Genomic DNA, 13,358 nt, shown 5'->3' on the forward strand with positions numbered 1-13,358 from the left:
TTTGATATATCCCCAGCCCGCCATGAGGTGCACGCAGCTGCTGGCTCCAGCTACGTAATCAAAGAGGCTTGTCAAGACCCAGAACAGTTCGGTTTGCTTTGTGTCCCACACGTTGTTTTAAATGTAAAGTCTGAGGCGCTGTTTGTGCGTGAGGAGGTTGAAATGCACAAAGCAGAAGAGTGATGGGCTCCGACTTGTGTGGTCCCTCAGCAACTCCGGGAAAATCCACATCCAGATGACCTTTGATTTGAACCTTTATTCGTTATCACACGATGCAGCTCCCCGCTTTTGTTAAAGATTGTCACACAGTAAAAAGAAATATTCTTGACTGTTCAGGCCATAGAGGGTCTCTGCAATAGAGAGAGGTCGTCCATCCCTCATGCAAACTCAAGCAAAGTCTTTCCGTTGGTAGGAAATCTTTCACCATTTTGACTGGGAATTCATATCACATGTGAGATATTACTGCTGGATTTGTGTGCAGAAATCCCAATTTAAGCAGTTCAACCTGCAGCATGACACCTAAGTGGACAGTAAGGGGACAGTGTACCTGGGAAAATCACTCATTTTGTGTGAGCAGCAGAAATATTATGCTGTTTTTGGCAGTGCTGTCTGCAGTGTTCAGCAGATTGCAGAGGACAGCCTGCTAACTTTGTGTGTCTTCACTTTTCCTGCCTCGAATTGTTCAAGCAGGTTTATGACACGTGAAAGTGACTTTAAAAGCCACACGTACAGTAGTTGTTTATTTTTCATTAAGTCAACAGCCCCTCCAATTTGATTCATTTCTTTTATTTCTATCGCTCGATTTGCCAAAAGTGAAATTCCATAGCTGATAGTTTCATAACTTCCAATCTGCAGTCTAAACTCTGTAACGATGAGCTGTATGCTGAGACATTTGTTCAGAAAATGCAGTTGTGATTAAGCCTAGTTGGCCACTGCTGCGGGAGCTTCCCATATGTTGAGAAACGCTGTACAACTGAGCAGAAGTCCAATCTTTACATGAAGCTAATGGGACATGAAATTGGCTCCAGTGTGCAAGAACTTGAACATCCTCCAATCAACACAGGGAAACCCCCTCTGGCCATTTGCAACATTTGGACTTAAAAGGTGTAGTATCATGGAGAGATACTATTTTACATTCATGCCCTCACGCTCTGAAAACCTTCTTTATAGTTAGCAAAAGTTCAGTATGGCTATTTTGACGAGTTTTAATGCTGTGTTTAAAATATTTACACATCCAATATTGTTAAGCAGTGTTGAGGCCACAAAAAGGCACGGAAATGAGGAATAACATATGATGAAGGAATTAAATGAGCACACCTCTTATCACATCAGCCTATGAATCACTTTGTGATTCATATCTAATGTTTGATTAAATGCAGAAAGTTTTAACATAACTCTTCTAATTCCTGATTCACTGAATGATAGTTTATCTCGTATATCTGCGTCTTAGATGGCAAATACAAATTAGTTGGTGCTTATTAGCAAAGATGTGGGAGTAGAAGTGTAAGTCAGAGGCATTGATGGATGGAGGCTTTATATTTCTCAGGCAAGGTGACGAATCAGTCATGAGTGATTAACAGGAAGGGAAAATAAAACAAAATAAGAAGTAGCATATCCCTGTCTGCGGAAATGAGCAGGCCTGTCTTTATACAGGCCCGGTGCGAGAATGATACTTATCATTACAAAGCTCATGCAGCAGGATCAGGTCTACACTGACTTTCCTGACATCGCCTGGTAAACTCCGGAAACCGTCGAGTGAAGAAAATACTCCGGGCATGTAAAGGCTTCTGTTCCTTATTGAGCTTCATTAAATCCAAACTTATCCCAAAAGATGCACTGAACAACGAGGGGTTTCCAGCTTTGAAGCTCCAACTCACATTTTGTACTTTGATGATTATTGTTCTCTGTGTACGTAGGCGTTGGAGAAAGCTTCTGCTGAAGGGCAAATTGCCTTGAGACATCCCTAGCTGAAATTTCAGCACGCTTTTCCAATGTGGGATGACAAAAAGTTCACCTGGGTCTGTGCGCAGTTCACATCTTTTAAAATGTTTGTCAATAAGGGGCTTCAGCTTAGGCCTTTTGTATTTTAATGGCTGTTGGAAGTAAAAGCCACCATACTGATAAATCCTTTCAAAGGTACATCCTGCAGATGCACAAATGCATCAATCAACAAAAAACAGAGAACCAGCTGTCAGTTTGGAAAAGAGAGTTTGCTGTATAACTGTACGTTAGGTGTGCAATATACATTAGAAATGACTTGTATTCAAGTCATACTCTGTTACTGTCATTATCATATTCTAGTTGTCAGCCAGAGTGATTTACTGACATCAGGATAAACAGTTTTTTGTGTCAGATGAATGCTTGCGAACATGATGTCCTTCAGCTGAATTTCTCCAAGCTCATGAAAGACTAAATGAAAAAGAGCCAGTCGACCAATCAGACGGCTCCTGCTTATTAGGACATGCATGTATGTTATAAAATGGGTAAATGGGAGCATCGAGGTGATGTGATTCAGGTCGACATGAGCAGAAAAATGAGAGCCAGGCTCTGAAAAAGCAGCAAGTCAGCCAGAGAAGCTGCGTGACGAGTGCGCAGCAGAGCAAAGGAAAAAACATGACAATCTCTTTGAGTGTGATGCATTGCATTATTCAGACTGAAATATAATCATTACATCGAACCTTGAGTGTGATGTTTCAGATCTGTAAACTTCCAATGTGATGTGTGGAGCTATCACCTTAAAATTGTGTTTATACATAACAAAATGTGTTTGCCAAATTGGTCTTGAAGGAAAGGTAATTTTTGCCTGGTTTATGTTTAATAGCAACATGGGCATATTAACCTGTTAATATGCACCCCCCCAACCATCTGTGCATTTTATACCTACCCTAATGTCATAACTTGACATTGCTTGAAGCATGCTGCAGCCTACATTTCCCATAATGCGAATAATCTAACTTTATCTTCCCATCAGACCAGAAGCAGGGTTTCTCTTTATGGTGTGACTGTGACCGTTCCCTCCATCCTCCTCCAACACAGGCAGACAACCTGATCACTCTTGGGCTAAGTTGGCAAGCGTTCAGGCCAAACTGAGTACATATAATATGCCTTTCTACAACACTTCAATGGCCCTGCAGAGGCTGTTATATTTAATATACCCGCTGCATTCGCACTTCAATTACATCCAGCTTTATTGATCCCATTAGGGGCGACCTTTTGACTCACCAAAAGGTCTAAAAGGTGATGACTCTGGGCTTCACCTTTAGAATTCATACATGTACCTCTTTCATACAACGCATCCGATCAAGTGTGTGTTTGTTCATTTCTGTGGCCGTGTAACTGACAGACTGCTGAGTGAACCCACCACAAACCGCACACCTTTCTCTGTTTTCTGTTTGCTTTGGGTTTTTTTTTCATTCCTTTCCCTTTGTTTTTTCTCTTGACTGCAGGAAGCTACCGCTGAAAGAAGAAAATGGAAAAGAGTCTCTCAAGCCGGATACGATTGAAATCAAAGTGCACAGTGACAACAGCATCCACACAAAGCCCGATGACAGTAAAGCGTAAAAACAAAAAAAAAAAGAAAGAAAGAAAAAATAAAACAAATAAATAAATAAATAAATAAATGGTCGGTCCCCTCCTCACCACCAAATGAACATTCGGATCACGAAACCAAAACCTGGAGAAACTACAACACTGGAAAATAGTGGCGTAAAATACCATATCTGTTTATAACAATGCCCCAGTGAAAGGCATATGTAAATACAAATAATAGAAAGAAAACAGAAAGAAGGAAAGGGTCAACCTTTTAGACACCTTGAGTGATAAATGTATCATGTTCTCAGATGCACATAGCATCAGTGGAAGGCTCTCATTGATCAATGATTGTCGATTATTTTTGGCTTTTATTTGTCTCATTTTTTGTGTGTGTGTTTATTGGTTTTCTACAGCAGTTAAATGGTGATAAATCACATAAATCACCTCCCTGCGCGTACGCACACTCACACACACACACACTCCTCACACCCCCCCCCCCCCTTCAGTCTGAGTGAATGCATGGGCCGACCCCTCGCTGCAGGAGCATCATAGTGCTTTAAAGGCAGTCACCTGTTTCCATGGCTGAGTGTTACACTACAGCATCCTCTTTATGCCTTTAGTAGCTGAGCTCGGCTAATGACAGGCAAACGCTGCGACACCGTGTTTCAGCCAAGGTGAACCACTCTTCATGAGATTTGAGGCTTTGGGAAAAAGTGACTGCAGATTCTTAGGAGAAGCGTTTGTTCAAGGTCAGGTGGAAAACTTGTATCAATTGGCCCTTAATTATTAATTATTTAGGCAAATTTTTGAATTGATATTTGATGACAAATCTTGTCCGAAGGGCTGTTGTGGATTATATCGTTTATGTTGGAGGAAAACCAACAAATGTGTTGCAGTCTAAAGAGTGTACAGTATAATAACACACGTGCGTTGTGCACTGTTGGCGAAGACTTTTATATTAACTCTGAATATCCTTGACACTCTTCTGCTGGCACTTGCATAAATATGTTTTACTCATATGTGTTCAAACTGCAGAGCCGCCAGAAGGTTAACTGAAATGATGGCAACCAATCTGTGCTTTGGTATACAACTTGGGGTCAGGGGGAGGTTTTGTGGAGAGACACGTCATGTAATCAGAGCCATTTGTAAGAGCAGGAAAGATGAATGGAAAACAAATAATATGCTGACAGGATATAGCTGAACATGTGCATCATGTCCGTTTTTGATGAAAAACATCGAATCCTTTCTTCATTCCTGTGTCCAATCTGCCTCAGATGCATTTTAAACCTTCTTTGAGTCTGATCGCTATTGTCTCTGATGTTGTCATGTGTTGTACATAGGTTAAAAAAAAAAAAAGAATATTTTCAAAGCTTTTATGTAAATATGCCCTAAAGGATGTGTCTTTTTCCGAAAAGCAACAGGCTTTTTTTTTTTTTTTTTGTGAACGCTCCTCAGATGAAAAGATGTTTCTGCTTCTGTTAATTGTTTTCTTTCCTTCTTCAGTTGTGTTTTGGTCCTAAATTCAGTGATAGTGTAATATTGCTTTTTCAAGTCATTCTCTCTCCCTTATGAATCCATCCACAAAGGCTACATCACAGCATTACAATGGAGGCAGTACCTTCAGCATGAGTGTGCCTTCTCTTTTTTTTTTCCCCCCCCACTCCCCTCGTGGCCCAATGCCACTGCATCAGTGTAGACGATCAAATTAACATTTGATCATGATTTTTTCTGCTTTTTTTTGCATCAGAATGTAACAGAGGATTGAGTTTTCTCCTGATGCTGTGAATTCTGGCAAATGCAGTCGTTGGTCGAGGACACTGGACAACAGCAGACGTGTAACTACCTAGTACAACTAAATGTCAGATTGATGCTGTAAGTCTTGAGTACAAAGTACAGTGATGGGCTGCAGAAATCTGGTTTTAATGTCATATAACACATCATCACCAGTGCATTTGTGTGTGTGTCTGTGTGTGTGTGTGGGTGCGTGCATACATGCATGAGTGGGTGAATACACATGAATCAGGTTGCATGTATGCCTATTGAATGTATCTGCACATACTGTAAGGGAATCTGTGTATGCGAGTGTGTGTGCTCATTTACATTTTTCATAATAAGAGTCTCCCCATCACAAACTGAGAGAGTTAACAACTCAAAATCTTGGCATATATTTTGTCATACTTGTTCATTTTGTGAATTATTTATATTAAAGTGAGTTATAGAGAGCACTCCACAGCTCCGTGATGCATTACATAGCTATAATGTCCACATGCCAGGCACGAGTGTCCAGGAGCTGTGAGCATACGAGTGCCTCTCTTTGAGAGTGGAGTGAGTTGCTGAGAGCTCTCATGCAGAGTTTCAAAGAGCGTACTGGTAGCTAAAACCTGACTATGTAGTTGTCGACAGTGATTAATTCTCCAGGCTGCAGCACTCCCGCATGTGTCTGCGAGCCCCACTGCCGCCCCAAAGTCCTGCCTCTCAGACTCCATCCGTTTTTATCTCAGACCTCGTAGCGCTGGCTTTGTTTTCTCACGGCGAGCCCTTGTACCTGCATATCTCAAACAGATGGTCCTGCCATGGAGTGGTTCTGCTGCCTGTTACAATGACTGTACATACAGGAGCACAGTGCCTGGAGGCTATACGATTTGTACATGTTCTTTTGTATTTGAATATGAGTCTAAATCCCCCAACCCGCCACTGCCCGAACTGCCCCTCCCCTCTTGTCCTTCTGCTCTGTCCCCTCCACCATGCCTTTTTCTGTAGGGGTAAAACAGGTGTGTTTGAGCTCAGTGTACAGTATGTGTCCTCTTCGTCCCCATGCTTCCTGTGTCCCCTGGACTGTCCCCGCTCAGTTTGCTTTGTGCAGGAGGTGGGAACTATTGATGTCTCTCTGTAAGTACCTGTGGAACACTTGTGACTCCTGTCATTTGCCGCTGTAAATAAACATGTCCTGGTAGAAGAGAGTGAGACATTGCCTTTCATTTGCTTTCTCTGTCTCTTTACAGTTTTTTGTGGAGCTTATCTGTGTTTATTTTTTAACTGCTGCTGCTACAAAAAAATGGAGCAGTTTGGTGCAATGCTACTGAACCATTGGAATTATTAATAAAGGCCAACTGTTTGTGTGTTTATATACCCGGAAAAAGGTATGAACTCAACAGCTCATGTATTTCCCTTTAAAGTATCATGTGAGGTAAGTGATTCTTTAAACTTCGAAGCCACAGCCATCCACTTGTAATGTCTGAAATATGTGCTAATAAATCCAAAAGGCATCATCATTATAATGAATTTTAAGTTCATATAAGTTGAATGAAGTCACAAAATGTGGTACAAAGTGTGAAATGATTGCTTGGTTTGAATTTCTCTCATTTTTTAGTTCCTTGTCTTCACCATGAGTTAACATGACACTGACCACCACACGGGCGGGGGGAGACAGGAGTGAGAGACTGATACTGGGTGAACATTTCATTATAATCCTCGGCATTGTAATGGGCTATGCATGAGTCCAGTGCAGCTGTCTGATAAAAGCAGACTTCTCTACAAAGACACAACTTTAATAGCTTTTAATTTTTTCTCCGTTGAAGTCAGCAGAGCTCATTTATCCGGAGGACAGGGTCCTATTTTCATCAAGGTCATTCCTAAACCTAGATTACTCCCATTTTAAACGGTAAGTGTGTTGCATCTAAATTTTGCCCACCCCTGCAGCTTTAATGATAAAGACCAGAAAGATGAAGAAGCTCGGTTCAAAAGAGGAATTAAAACAATTGTGAATAGCATGAGGGGAGCCACGTTGTTCCTCAACAAAGCTGCGCCCTCTTCATTGCTCATTTGAAGTCAGGAGATAACGTTTCTTAGATGTCTCCCTCCCATGTGAGGTTGGGAGTTGGGGGGGGGGGGGCTGCCTGTTGGATTCTGGCTGCAAGGGCCTCTGTTAACAAGGGAAACAAACCTCAGCTGTCACAAGGGGCTCAAAGGAAGCCTGGACATCTAACAGGCAGTCTCATTTGGAGAGGAGTGATACTGGCCACTCTGGGGGGCGGAGGGTGGAGCGGTTGGGTTTTGGGTGAGGACGGGAGTGGAGCCCAACAATCGGAGGAGGTAGGAGACCAGAGTCGTCCTCTTTATCAGTCTGCTTTACTCTGCGACAGTGGGGTGCTTTTTTTCTGGACAGGGAAGTGTCGTACCACACACACACACACCCACACACCCACATATATATTATACAACACTGGTAAGTCACATGAAGAGATGGCACAATAAGCCTTTGGGTAGAATTCCTCCCCTAATCTTGCAGTTTGCAGAGACTCCCACGATACTGAGCGCTGACAGCACCTTAATCCCAACTGTGAGAGAAGTTTGGGAAGAAATCTCACAGCCATTGTTGAGGTTTTCTCTTTCAATCATGCACGAGTTTAAATTCCTTCCTCTTCGCACGTCCACACACTCAGTTCCATGGTGAGATACGCACACAGGCTGATTCCTGACACTTTGCCACCACGCGGCGAAGGGGGAGCCTTAAACCACATGGGCAAATCCAGCAGAGAGCTTTTTGGCAGGTACACCCCTGCGCTTTCTTAATCTGCCTGATTTCAGACTCTCCCAGCAGAAGTCTGCCGCTCTTCTGGTTTGACAGGAGAGAGGAAGACAAGGGAGGCATTAGCTAATAATCTGTCCTGGAGTGAAAGTATTGTTGCACTTCCCTCTTGTTTCAAAGTTTTACTTGCACTTCTGACTACACCCACTGGTGTGATGTAATGCTTCACCACAGAGCCGTATTACATCACACATAGTGTGTTTGTCCTTGGTTTTAAAGATTGAAACGAAACCAAACTAAACTAAAGTTGCGTCATTTGATATGTGCAGATCTGAAAGCACTAAGAAACAAAATTTACAAAAAGAAAGAATTCTTGATGGGACAAAAATGTCACTTGTTCATAGGAAGTTAAAATCTTGTCAAACATTTTCATGCAAGGTCCTCATTAAGACTGGGCTGCAGCCAAATGTGCCATAATATTACTCTTCCTACATTCAAATCTGTCAAACTCAACATAAAACTATGAGGAAAGCAAAGAAGAGCGAGTGAGCTGAGAATTCTCACATATTGCGCAACCTGCTGACTTGCTTTTTCGAAATACAAGACGAGGTTATGCCACCCACGGAAGCAACTCAAATTAACTTTTGGATCAGCTCGCATTCATTGCTTGAACAGTGATCAGAGCTGGGAACTGAAATTGTAGGGATTAAAAAACTGTATAGCCTCTATAGTTCCTATTAAAAGCTACTAAACATCATGTGATAAAATAGTCTTTATGCTGATTCTTTCTTTGTCACTACAAGGGAGCACTGAAGGGAACCGAGGCACAATCCAGATGACAAATGAGGGATTTATAGCTCTTCGCATGGCGGGCTCAGTGTTCAAGGACACACTGGGAGGATTTTCCAAGGCAAAAGGCCAAAATTACTTCAGGTTGTAACTCTTTCAAAGCAATGTGGTGACTTAAAGGAGAGACGAGGTGTGTTAAACTCATGTGGAGAAGGCGCTTTGATATTCAGCGCAGGCACAGATAAATGCAATCAGAGGGAGATCTTGAAGAAGTCACCTACGTTGGTCACTCTCTCCCACTGTGCTGTGATTCGGGACTCTTTCATTATAAAGCTCTGAGCTACAGGAGACATAATTGTGTCTGAACATATACAGCTGAGCTCTGAAATACCCTCTCTGCTGGATAAAAGAACAAAAAAATTTTAATTCCTTGTGCAATAGAGAACTTTTTGGGTACCACTTAGCGTGAATTCTGCTGCAATCAAATGATAAGTCAAATCTAAGTTCATTTGTTCGCTAAATTCTTTTCAAATATTTCACTGTTGCTGTAAAAATGTGTTTGCTTTCAGGGTGAAAGAAGGAATCAAACTGAAAGTAATTTCACCAAATTGAAAAATGCTGGTATCCTGTGGGACTCTTTTCTAAAGTTAATACTGAGATTGTTTTGTAGAAAATAACCTGTCAGTTGCCAACTGGGTAAAAATTCACCACCTTGTAATATCACACGATTGGATGTCATGAAATATTGACCAGCTTTCAACTTGAAGGAGCAAGCTTCTTTGTAAAGGGAACTTCATCAGTGTTATCTGGTGAAGTTTATTATTATTATTAATATTAACTAAAGTTGTCCCGTCTGGCAAGTTTTTATTATTCCTATTATTTTTCTTTCTTTGTGTTTGCTTTTCGTATTTACATCCGCTTTTGTTTTACTAATAAGCATATTTTGTGATTTAAATAAATACAAATAATAAATCCTGACGTAGTGGAAAGGGCGTGGCCAAATTGCGGCTGCGCAGGTGGAAGGGACACTCGTCGTCATGGTGATGCCAGGTGAGTTGTCATGTTAACTATAGCTCCTCTAACGATTTAAAACAAAGGTGGGATTGTCGAAACTGATAAAAGTTACTAAAGGTTAATGTGCTCACACGAAGAAACAAGATAATTCCGCACTAACGCCATTTTCTGCAGCATCTTTTTTTTTTTTTTAACTTACCATACTCTATATTAGCATTAGCATTAGCATTAGCATTAGCACTGTCAGTATGAGCGCATTGGAAGGTCACTAATGTTTCCCGAGTCCTCCCAACAGGTGTTGTTCTGTGGAACAAAGTGAAACACACAGCATGATTCAAGGCAGCTAATGTCAGCTAATCACACTGATCCACTGCTTTAAGGATTAACAGGCTGTTTTCCCTTGCAGTCCACAACATGTCTATTTGTAACGAGCTTTTTTCAAGATGACGATAAACAACAGCTTTGATTTTGGCTGAGCTGCGCTGTTTGTTAAAATAAGAAATGTGCTTCATATATTTAAGGTTTATATCAAGAAAATCCCAGCTGGAGCCAAATGAGATCCAAACCTTGACACCAGATCTGAGACTCCCATCATTGTCATCCACACTTTGCTGCAAACCGAGGTCCAAGGTATGAGTCACTTCACACACATATACATATATATCACTGAATAACTCATCGTGCTGCCATTTGTCAAACTTAGAGAGGTGTTGATGAGTTTCAAGTATTTCCCAGCTCAACCCCAATAATCCTGGGAAGTACAGAGCAGGTAGAAGTAATTTGCCCTACATTTATGTAGTTTTGTAAATTTAAGGTATCACTGTTATCTTTGAAGTTAACTCTGGTGGCAGAGTGTGTTCTGGCTGTTTCATTTATTAATATAAATGCTCTCAGCCCAGGTTTTGACAAGAAGAATATGTGGGATAAAAAATGTGTCTGTTGTAGGAACATATTCTGGCCTTTTATTGTATCTTTGGCTAAATTTCCCATCACATTCAAATATTACCCAACTAGCAACCTGATTGTCTTTCACAAGCGTTAAGGGATTGTGGTTTAAAATAACCAAATTGTGGATGGTTTAAATGAGAATTCCCGGGCACACAAGAGAGCCCCTCAGCTCAATTTGTTCAATTTACATTTGTGTTTTATATATTTTGCTGATGTCCATGTCAAAAGTGAGCGAAAAGCAGTTTAGTGTTTTTAACTGAATGCTTTACACCCAGACAGTGTTGGGGGATTTGGCATTTCAGCTTTTAATTATGATGCTATCTCTCAGCACTAAGCCATCCTGCTAAGCACACATTTTGGCCACATATCACTAAAGCATGTGTTACAGTGTCCCTTAAAGCCTATATAGATTATTACCATTTACAGAAAGCATCACACATAACTGAACAGAGCCAAAGGATAAAATTCTCACCCAATAATTGAGTGTGTGGCAGGGTAAATGTCAAACTATCTGCAAGCCATTTGTGAGCTGTGGTATTCTTCTCTATTAGCAGAGTTACTCTTCTCTGCTTTGTGCAAATTCATATTGGATTTTTATTAAAACTCAAACCAACAGTAATAGATGTGCCTTTGAGGTATCTTTAAAAATCAATTTGCTAAAAAGCACAAAATCACCCCCATAATTGTCTCTTTGGACTGCATGAGCTGTCGGAGGTGATTTTCATTCAAATGGGAGTAAATAGCCTCATAGACCAAGACATTTGCTCACTTTTGACCCCTGAGCCATGCGTTTTTACCCATTACTGTAACAACCCAAGCAGACCTATAGGATATTGTCCACACTGCTGGATGGAAACTCAGGACACAGGTCCTACCTGTCAAATGGCTCTCCAGCGAGTCCTGCTGTTAATGAAGTGAAACATTCTGGCATCAGAATCTGAAATAGAGCTGTATATTGGACACATGAATATGAATACAATCAGCTAGACTTGGCTCATTAATGAGGCAGGGAGAGCAACCAGCAGACAGAATTAATTAATTACAGAGTAACATTTATGGATAATAACCTTCTGGTGGATATCATGGCTAATGAATATGCATAAGACTATCAAAGGGGAAGCATCCAGCCAAGATGAAATATCTATATTCCGATCCACGATAGGGTTACTGCTGCGTCGTCTGAATCAGCAGCCATCATGACTGCTGAGCGTGTGTGTGTTTGAATGATTTTTCACAATAAACCTGATGATGAGACATTGCAGTTGCCTTCACTTCGGATTGGTAGGGAGTTTCAACGTGAGGAGGGTTGCAGCGGTGTTAAGGGACAAGTGTAGCTGTTTCATTTGTCTGAGATGTACACTTGGCAGATTCTGCTGAAAATTACAGGCAATGATGGTATTTATTTATTTATTGATTTATTGTTGTTGTTCTTTAAAGTGTTTTTTCTATTTTCTGGCTTTATCAGAGAGGACATCTTGAAAGTAATAGAAAATGTGGCAGCGAGAGAGAGGTGTTGAGTTGAATGAATCGAACCAGTGTCACTAACAAGAACCCGATTAGCCTTTTAGTTTATGGGGTTAGGGTTAGGGTTTATGGGGTTCGTGCTCTTCCTACTGTACCATTCGGCGGCCCAGCAATGATGGTAATGATACTTGTGCAAACTCTAATCCAACAGTTGAAAAGGGAAGTGGAAAACAATGCCTATATTAACTCTTGTTTTCTTGTTTTTCTATCACTCATTTTCTTTGATGTAAGCATGTGAGCTCCATGCTCACCTCATCATCTCATCTCATCACGCTATGCTGTAGTGAGTAACTGTAGCATCCAGTCTTCCCTCAGTTCCACATGAAAGGATGAAGAAGTAATGTTAAGAACGTATTATAACCTCTTGGCTTGTGAATACAAAGAGCTGAAGCTATTGGCAAGTGAGCAGTATCACCATCACCACCCACTTCTGGCAAGAAACCCTGAGAAAATATACATACAGCAGATTTAAGAGACTTTCTGTCAGATAAGATTTTTCAGCTTTCATTATTCTCCCTTCCTGCTGCTAGGCAACAATAGGATGAAAATCTTGCTGAATGGAGTGAGAGGTACATAATTGGAGATAAACTATGCTCAAGTTTTAATAACTTTTGAGCCAAAGGTTTAATCAGTTTAACAACTTTACATGTTGCATTTGTTCCCTGAATAGGGAAGAGTACTTAGCCTGGTGCATTTTTGTCACGGTACAGCACATAATTAAGGACGGAAACACCTTGTCACAGCGGCAGATGGTAGATAAGAGCATGAAAGTACTTGTTAGGCGCAAGTTGCTACTGTTGTTTGATTATATTTTTTAATATCTTTGGTCTTAATTGAATGTCCTGGCTGACCGTGAACATGAAACACGAGAAGGTCAAACTAATTAAATTGAGATAATCTATTGGATTATGGAGCAGGATTGTGCTAAAGAACATAGACCACATCTGTATAAGATGGCTCTAACGATAATTGTGCTGAAGGTCAAGTTCATTCATGTATCTACTTCGTTATGGTGGGCTCTTTA

At 41.0% G+C, this 13,358-nt stretch overlaps 1 protein-coding gene across 1 annotated transcript in view; it reads left to right on the plus strand.

The window, feature by feature from the left end:
* ncam2 (neural cell adhesion molecule 2) overlaps window positions 1-3,658 on the plus strand; it is a 62,330-nt gene extending 58,672 nt beyond the window's left edge. Inside the window, exon 17 of the mRNA XM_029513396.1 lies at window positions 3,447-3,658. Coding sequence (XP_029369256.1) covers window positions 3,447-3,561 — 115 coding nt within the window. The 3' untranslated portion in view covers window positions 3,562-3,658. The remainder of the gene's footprint in view (window positions 1-3,446) is intronic.
* Window positions 3,659-13,358: the final 9,700 nt, after the last annotated feature.

The sequence above is a fragment of the Echeneis naucrates genome, chromosome 2 (genome assembly GCF_900963305.1).
Source record: "Echeneis naucrates chromosome 2, fEcheNa1.1, whole genome shotgun sequence".
In the NCBI taxonomy this organism is placed as follows: Eukaryota; Metazoa; Chordata; class Actinopteri; order Carangiformes; family Echeneidae; genus Echeneis; species Echeneis naucrates.